Source organism: Sinocyclocheilus grahami, unplaced genomic scaffold (assembly GCF_001515645.1).
Source record: "Sinocyclocheilus grahami isolate Dianchi unplaced genomic scaffold, SAMN03320097.WGS_v1.1 scaffold422.1, whole genome shotgun sequence".
Lineage (NCBI taxonomy): Eukaryota > Metazoa > Chordata > Actinopteri > Cypriniformes > Cyprinidae > Sinocyclocheilus > Sinocyclocheilus grahami.
Genome location: NW_015505601.1, coordinates 213,552 through 222,307, shown reverse-complemented (window position 1 = coordinate 222,307; position 8,756 = coordinate 213,552). Strand labels below are relative to the sequence as shown.

Below are 8,756 nucleotides of genomic sequence, written 5' to 3'. Positions count from 1 at the left end.
TTTTTTTTCTCATTTTGTCTCTCATAGTTGAGGTATACCTATGATGAAAATTACAGGCCTCTCTCATCTTTTTAAGTGGGAGAACTTGCACAATTGGTGGCTGACTAAATACTTTTTTGCCCCACTGTATATATATATATATATATATATATATATATATATATATATATATATATATATATTAGCATGTCCTCAATAAGCTCAGTTTTTGAAGTGTATAATAAAGGGAACCCAATCAAATTAAGCAAATTGACAAGAAACAAAAAATAGTGAAATAGTCATTAGCTGCTATGTTCATTACAGCAGCATCTCAGAGATCTCAAATCGATTAATTAGCAGAAGTTATTACTTCACCACATGCGTGCGACATCATTAACAACCGTCCTATATTGTTGAACCAATGTGGTTCAAACGACTGAGATGCGACCATGTTTGGGAAACAGTCATGAATAGCTAGTTAGTTTCTACAATGATGCATCATTATGGTGGTTAAGCAGCGAGTTACATCGTTGTAGGGGAAACGCACCCCTATTTGTTTGAGCATCCTGACCACAGGTGCATTTCTGTCAAGTTCTGTCATTAACAAAAGAGTTCTACAGAATTTTCGACCCCAGTTGGCTAACGATGCTTTTGGCAAATGCACCCCAGCCTAGCATAGCAACATTGGCTTAATCAATAGTGTGTTGGGGGTCTGGTTATCTGTTTGCTGGACCAATGAAAAACCCAGAGGGTGTTTAAAAACAATTCCACTAGTGAAATAGTCACTAGTTCATACACTAATTCAATATAATTTAAGAAAAATAACATATAGATTTGTAAGTCGCCTTGGTTAATGATTTTCGATTGTTGTTACCAATTATCAGTGTGTATTATTGGCTCATTATCGTTTCAATTAATTAGTAAACAAGGATTAATCATGTAATGATGATTGAATGCAATTATCAAACTATCTGTGACGACTGAACACTGCAAAACAGGCACTCCGGATGACACCGATATTCTAAAGAAATGCATAAAGTATACAGTATCATGGTGAACGCAAATATCTGAGTTGATCTATTCTGAGCTAAACTGTCTGTGCATATTCCATCAGTTTTCTCTGAGACATGTTTCTCTAGAAGGTTACATTCCAAACATGTATTTTACCATGGCTTGTGCTGCGAATTGTATCATTACAAATACTGCTTCAAATGATGGATATCTAAATCTAATAAAATATTTGACTTAATATCATGCCATTAAATGAAAATTACGGCCCCTAAAACTACTTAACATCATCACAAACACAGAAAACAGTTAATGGTGCAAGTAACTTTATCCTCTCAAGTGCATAGATTGACAATATGAAGGATATCTAGAATTGGACTTCAATGTTTGCCGACAATTTGTTTCTCCCAATTTCAAAGATGTTTTCTGTCGAATAAAGGTGTGCCTATTCATTTTCATTTCGCCAAAATCAGTGGGGGAAAAAAAAAAGTTATAAACTCGAAAGACCTGCAACATGACAAGATAAAAGATAATTCTGGGCTTAAACAAAAAAATAATAAAAACAATGCTTTGAAAAATAAAAATACAGTCACAACTCAATATGTATCTAAATGACATTGAAGAGAGACATTTAATCAGATGCAAGAATAATAATAAAGACAGCTCATTTGGAGTGCCTATGTGTCCATATATGCCTTTTCTGTTTCTTTCTCATTAAGATATCAAACCATTAGCCTAAAACTGTATAACCACCCACATGATGTAGACCTGATGGTGTTTTGTGTGCATGTGAGTGTATATTAATTGTGATGTACAAATGTGTGCCCTATTGATTTGAAATTTCATGTGCTAACGTCAATAAAGTTGCATTCAAAAAGAGACCCGTGGTTCAGTTAAGCAAAGCATTAATATTTTAAAACGCACCGGAGGAAAACAAAAATGCCACTAGCGTCATTTATAAACTGCTTCCTTGAAAAGTAATCGTTGCAGTTTTGGAAACGTGTAAAAGTCAAGTACAGGTCCTGATTTCTACAACTAAATGTAGAATCAGCTGCTCTGGGAGATCTCACCTGAGGTAATGCCGTTATGTGGATATGCAGTGAAAGTCATAAAAGGGGGAGAAAAAAAGGCTATCTGAGCATCTTTTCAGAAAAGAAGTCATTATGAGCCACTTGAGACAAACAAATGGCACTTCATATGGTACAGAAACTGAGGTTGTAGCTGTCAGCGTCGTTTTCCCATCATTTCTTTGTGTAGCATTTCAATTTCAACCAGAAAAAAGACAAATAAAAAGATAAACAGTAAAATAAATATAATATATATTCATTTGTATATGTATAGATTTTTCTTCCATATAAAGGTATCTCTGGAAATTTTTGGAATGCAGTTTAAAAACAAGTTTACAGAAACAACAGAAGGTTAACATTTCCACCTGTCCCATATTCTCCCCTTCAAACCTCCATTTGTGTTTTTCACAAAAACACCCATGACTGTTAAATCGCATTTAACAATATACAGGAAAAAGGTATTGTGGCTTACCTACAGTATCTTTTGATATTTGCCTTGACGATCAACGTTATAAGTTAACTTAAAGGATGGGACCCGTTATTGGCAAGATGAGAATGTTAAGCGAAATTTTCGATTTTCTGTACCTGAATGAAAAGGGTGTAAATATTGGTCAGTCAGACACATGAAATGCCTCGCTTGCCATCCCTCTCATAGAAGACAACAAAGAGGGTGAAATAGAGTTTCCCAGAGTTTCAACTGCTCCTTTTCCACATGCCCCTGAATGTTATTTAAGGATGTGGCACAGAAAGGTGCGTTTATTCCCGAGGATGAGGTATATTGTGCAAAGACTGTAGTTAATATAACATGTCTATGCACGTCTTGTACAGGTAGTTATGTCTGCATCGTTATCCAACTGACAAATATTGCGAACCCTTCTGCTGAATCTATCCTGAGATACGAAAGTACTGAAGGCTACAGGTGTACGTTTCAGAGAAACGCAAAAAAACAAAACAAAAAAACTATTGAAACACGAGCAGCAAGAGAAAAACTAAAACAGTCTGTTCAAAGTATGAAATGTGAAGGTGCCATATTTTCTAAACAACTAGTTAGAAGTTATTCGTAAATGGTTTTACATTCATTTGAGTAAAGACGGTATAATTTCTTCAAGAGGAGGATGTTTTTGGACAGGGGGAGCCGTTAACCCTGTAATACATTAATCATTAAAGTCAAATTAAATAAATATGTTGAAATGGCATGCACCATAGTGAATCAGACAGCTGATGATAAATAAAGGTTGCAGAATGTACAGTAGCATTGTGAAAGTTCAAAACTTTCTAGATTAGCAATAAAGAAGTGATCGTTTGAAACTTTTAGATTTAAGTGCTGCAAAACAACTTTCAGTCATTGCCATCAGTGCAAAAAAATATTAAGTGCCAATTATAGGGGCAAATATTCAATTAGAATAGAATATGTATGTACTAGTAGTACTAACAATCCAGTTGTAGCTACTGATCTACAACTGATTTACTAGTTGCACTTCAAACTAATATTTTTATCTTGTTTTACAGTAATTTGGAGAATCCAACTAAATTTATACTTAAAACAAGAAAAATAAATCTGCCAAATAAGAAGAAATAAGGGTAAGAAAAATGTAATTCAAGGGTTTTGAATTTTCTAAGAAACCAAGAAAACGTATCTTGACTTGCGCATCTTTAATATTTTTACTGTAAAACAAGACAAAAATACTGGTTAAGAAATGTTTAAATGGCAAGAGTCAATCAAAACTGAGTAGTATTTTACATCACATTGATTAATAAATAAATCTAATTGACTGATTGATTGATAAAGGACCTAACTAATTTCTAATTAGACACTTCAAATGCTCAGCATTGGTAAAGTGTTGGTGCATTTGATGCCAGATGACCTAAAGGGATTTACACAGTAGAGCTTATACGTATGAATATGATTCTAACTTAGTTATGACTCTTTATACATTAAAATTCTTTCCTTCGACTTGTTTCATGTAGAAGTACAGCAGCATGTGATCATAATTTATAAACTGAACCAAATAGGTCACATCAGTGGTTTACTACTGTACGTTGTATTGATTAAAATACTCTGATTTCTATTAATTTCAGTAGTGTCCACACATGGCTATAATTGCAATTCAACTTCATTAAACAAAGCTAAAATCTTTTTAAAATTTTTGCTTTGTGAAATAATAATTTAAATGACACCCATACTTACAAGTATAGTATTGTAGGAAATATATACAATTTATACAAGCCTAATATAATGTGGGAAATTACTAGAATTCACTAGGTCTAATATTATAAAGGTGAACCCAGGACAGTGTTCCCGGTTGTCTACAACCCCGCCACCAAGTGTCAGATTATAAATAGTAAATCAGCCTCCACTTAACTGGTGCATGCCATTTACTTAAATGATTCAAATTAAATAATGAAATAAATAAAAGGTACATTTCAAAGAGTTTTGAAGTATAATTTTTGTCACAGACTGGGTGAGCACCAGGCAGTGATATATACCAGAATGCCCTTCATAACAGCATCAAAGTGGAGCATGCCATTCCAAAAGCCTTCTCTTTGAAATATTCACAGATCTATGAGCTTTTTCGGTTTTATATACATCAGACGACACAGTTTAGATTTGAAAAAGGGGCAATGTGACAAACAGTGAGGCAACATTAGACAAATCTGAGAATTTAAGCTGTCGACCACTGTATATTGAAGAGGTAATTTTTTCAAAACAAAATGAGCATGTTTGGGTCTAAGTTGCAGGATGCCAGGGGTCGTTGAAATGCTCTCCCTTTGATCTTGCAAGTCTCCTTTATGCTATCTGCTACTGCAAAAGCTACTTTAAAACACACACCCAAACATATTTACTTTTCTTTTTAAACAAAGTGCTATTTTCAGAGAGATCGAAGAAAATTCCCAACTGGCCAGGTGTTTCGAACGATAACATCCCACCAATATCTGCAATCCATGGCTCAGCTCGACCCAACCTACGCTCGGTATAAAGCCTTGCCCCAACCCAACTCACTGACTGAGAATTGTGTGTCAGGTTCCAGTTCAAGTAGGTGTAATGCATTGTTTCCCTAAAAACATGATCACTATATTTGTCTCAGTTGCCCTGAGTTTTACATGAGGAAAAGAAACTATTCAGAGACAAGAATTGGCTCTCTGAAAGAACACAAATTTATAATATAACAGGGTTATATGGTCATAACCCTACCTACATTTCCCCCCACCTATGTTCCCCAAAACCAAACCTCTGCGAAAATGCTCTTCTTTTTATAAATATACACGTCAGTGACTGACTATAAGCAGCGACGAGGGAGCAGCCAGAATCAGCCAAAAGTTGACTGCGTGCACCCTCCCTCGATTAATTTTAGTAGAAAGATGTGAATCGCAAACACGTTCCTGTCCTGTGTGGCTTAAATCAGCATTGTCCCTTCATGGGCATTGAAATTCTTTTAAGGGAGAGGCTCTCACCAAGAGTAGAGTACTGTAAAATGAGCATTATCTAATATGCCAGACAGAACAGTAAGTGCGTAATGCAAGCAGTGTCGAGGTAATCAGGTCTAACTGCCAGATTTAGGCTCTGGCGAGCGCCAGACTGAAAGTGTAGTGCAAAAGAAAGCGCTAGAGTTAAAGAAAAGTTTACAGTAAAGTAAAGTTAAAAAAAATCTTTTCAACATCACAAACATGCATCCCTGAATGACTAATCTTAAACTTCATTTTTTTAAATGGACGTGTCTAATTCTTAGTCTGTTTCAATGGTGCAGAATATAAAAGGAGGAAACTAAAAAGAGTTGAAAGCAATTGTTTTTACCTGTTAATAGAAAAATGGGCCTAGGATCGATCCTTGGTGAGAATCCTTGTCAACTCCATTTGAAATAAATTAGTTTTAAAGATCATGAATTATTTCATAAACCTACCAATCAGAGGAGATAAATTAATCTTTGATGGGTCAATTTCCAGCCTTGCACGTAACCCTTGAAACCCCGCTTCTCGTTTCTCAAAAGGGCATGCCGTCCAAAACGCATGAGCACTAATGGCGCAGCTCGCAAAGTTCAGATGAAGGGGGTGAACAAAGGGTTAATCTGCTTGCCTTTTTTTTAAATAAAATGTCTCTGTCGATACTCTCTTATGGCTTTAGTACGCATTTGTTGCTTTATGTTGTAAAAAACTTCAGCAAATGTTTGCAGTGTCAATGCGACCACTGTGATAACTGCCAATTTGTTTCTTATCCCCAGTTATCAGGCTTAAATCCTCCCATGAATCCCTGCAGTTGTGCTCACCCAGATACTGCAAGTATAAATTGGCACAATTAAAGCCCCATCCTCAATTCCAAATCATTTTAGTTTTTTGAGTCTGTCAGAATCTAAAACGTTTTCGGTTTTATGAGGTGTTCTGTGTTATCTACTCGACTTTTTCTCCTGTCCCCTGCAAGACATCCACTTGCATTGCGATGGGTGTGGTGGCGGGCGTCGACGTGGATTCGGTTTCGGTGGTGATCCCAGAGTCCTGCCCCTCTGCCCTCATCATCAGTTTAAGCTTTTTCTTTGGTGGGTTCTTCAGGGTGCCCAACCTCTCTTTCACCTTGTACTCCAAGGTACTGTGGGGAATACCATAGATGTTCTGCGCCTTCGAAACGCTCATCTTCCCACTCATCACCACAGCAATGGCTTCTTCTAGAATATCGCTGTTGTACTGACGATACCGTCCCCTTTTCTTTCGGGGTTGCTTGGAGCCGGTCGGGTCTGCCTCTGGATCTGATGTCGGGTATTGAGGTCCCAAAGTTGGCTGTTCAAGCTCTGCACCCCAGTATTCACCCACGGCTCCTCCATCTAGAAGGCCTCCGAGAGCGGCTCTGCGACCCTGCTTTGGCAAGATGGCCCTCAGCTTCCTACTGAGCGCATTCTCAGAGTGCACATTGCCCAAAACTATAGAGCTGTAAGTGTAGAGATCCGATGCATTCCCATGGGAGTCCCAAGACAGATCCATGCCTCTGACTTGCGGGATCTTCAAGTCCACTGGAGGGGAATGTCCTGGTTCTTTCTTTACCGTGATGAAACCACTATCATGGGACTTTGTACCCTTGGTGAATGCGCCTTGGTTCTCCTGGAAAAGAGGCAGGTCGTTGAGGTCGCCGCAAACTTGTTTGAGCTTCAGGAGGCCATCTAGATGGGATTTCCCCCATGTCCCATCACGGGAAAGGAGGGATTGGGCTTGGCTGTTGAGGAGACCCGCAGACTCTAGGCTAGCCAAAGAAAGAGGTTGGCCAAGGAGGCGATGTTTCTGGCTCAGGAGTTCCTCTTTTATGAGGAGTGAGCGGGCCAAGGGTGGCTTGAGGGGTCCAGAACCAATACAGTTCTCCCTTATCCCATCATGCAAGCTTCTCGGTGGCAAGCCATCCTCATCATCAACATCTCGATAGTTGTGATCAGCTCTCTGGGAACGCCTAATTTATGGAAAGATAAAACGTTCAGATGTGAGAATGAGGTATGCTATAGGATGAGGTAGTCTACTTCAGAAAGGGGCAATTCCTTTGTCTCCTAGAAAGTGTATAGGGCAGTTTCCATGAATAGGGTACACTTTAGTGTCCCATTACTTTTTTTGTAAATAGAAACAAATACCACATTTTTTGTGTGTGAGAACTATTAGATTATAAGATTTATTGACTGCATCCAACAATTAAAGTAAAATGTTGTAATTTTCACAATCTGATGAATTGATAAACAACTGTAGTAAAACTAATTATAAAGATTAACTTATTTTAAATAACCATAAACATTGTGTTTTTTTGTTTCCAACATTTTGCAGTCAACCCTGTTACCACATGATTTCCCCCAATTATGGCATTGGTGACAAGTAAAAAAAATTTCCTCAATTTTTACACAAAGTGCAGTGTTGACTGAATTCATCAACCCCAAATCATTTAACAATTACCCAAACTTATTGCAAGAAAAAATGGTCAATCAAATGTTTTCAATTTATGGGAAATAAGTTCATCAACTTTCCAGTTGATAAACTTCTTGAATGGGTAACAGGTTAGCAAATTTACAACTGGCACTGAATTCTGTTGCTGAAGTTTGGGGTTAGCTAGTTTGGGACCAAATATTCAGTGACAGATTAACTTATAAATTTGCTAACCGGTTACCAATTCTAGCCTTTTTCATTTAATAAATGTAGTCAATTAAATTACATATATTTTACATATGTTTCATGTTTATTGCTAGGCAACACAATTACTAGGGCTGTCAGTCAATTACATTTTTTTACATGATGTGTCGATTAATTAAGCTAATTAATCGCAAATTAAATTTGGCTGTGAAAATACCCACAAAAGATCATTTAAAGCTAGTATTGTGTTAAATGAGAAAGTATCAAGTAGACATTTCAAAGAGCTTTAGAAAGAAATATTTTATTTGATTCAACATAAAATTTATTACACATAAATGTTTAAGCTACTAACTTAAACTATAGAACATAAAAGAAGATCATTTGTGAAACATCTCTGTATTTTTTTTGTGCATGCAATGAAAGTCACTGGTAACCGAAACAGCTTGGTTACCAACAGTTTTCAAAATACCTCCTTTTGTTGCGCAAAAGAAATTCATACAGGTTTGAAACATCTAGGCTACGTTCACACTGTCAGTTTTTGGGATTGACCGCATTTTCTTTATAGGTGTGAGTCTCGAAATGTCCCGTTCACACAGCAGCTTACAGTTGTGTTTA

The 8,756-nt window shown here is 36.9% G+C and overlaps 1 protein-coding gene across 2 annotated transcripts in view; it reads right to left on the bottom strand.

Moving 5' to 3' along the window:
• Positions 1 to 3,917: 3,917 nt before the first annotated feature.
• Positions 3,918 to 8,756, bottom strand: part of LOC107551379 (ligand-dependent corepressor-like) — a 31,063-nt gene continuing 26,224 nt past the window's right edge. For both annotated transcript variants that reach the window (XM_016232959.1, XM_016232960.1), the window contains exon 7: positions 3,918 to 7,479. In XM_016232959.1, coding sequence (XP_016088445.1) covers positions 6,438 to 7,479 — 1,042 coding nt within the window. In that variant the 3' untranslated portion in view covers positions 3,918 to 6,437. The remainder of the gene's footprint in view (positions 7,480 to 8,756) is intronic.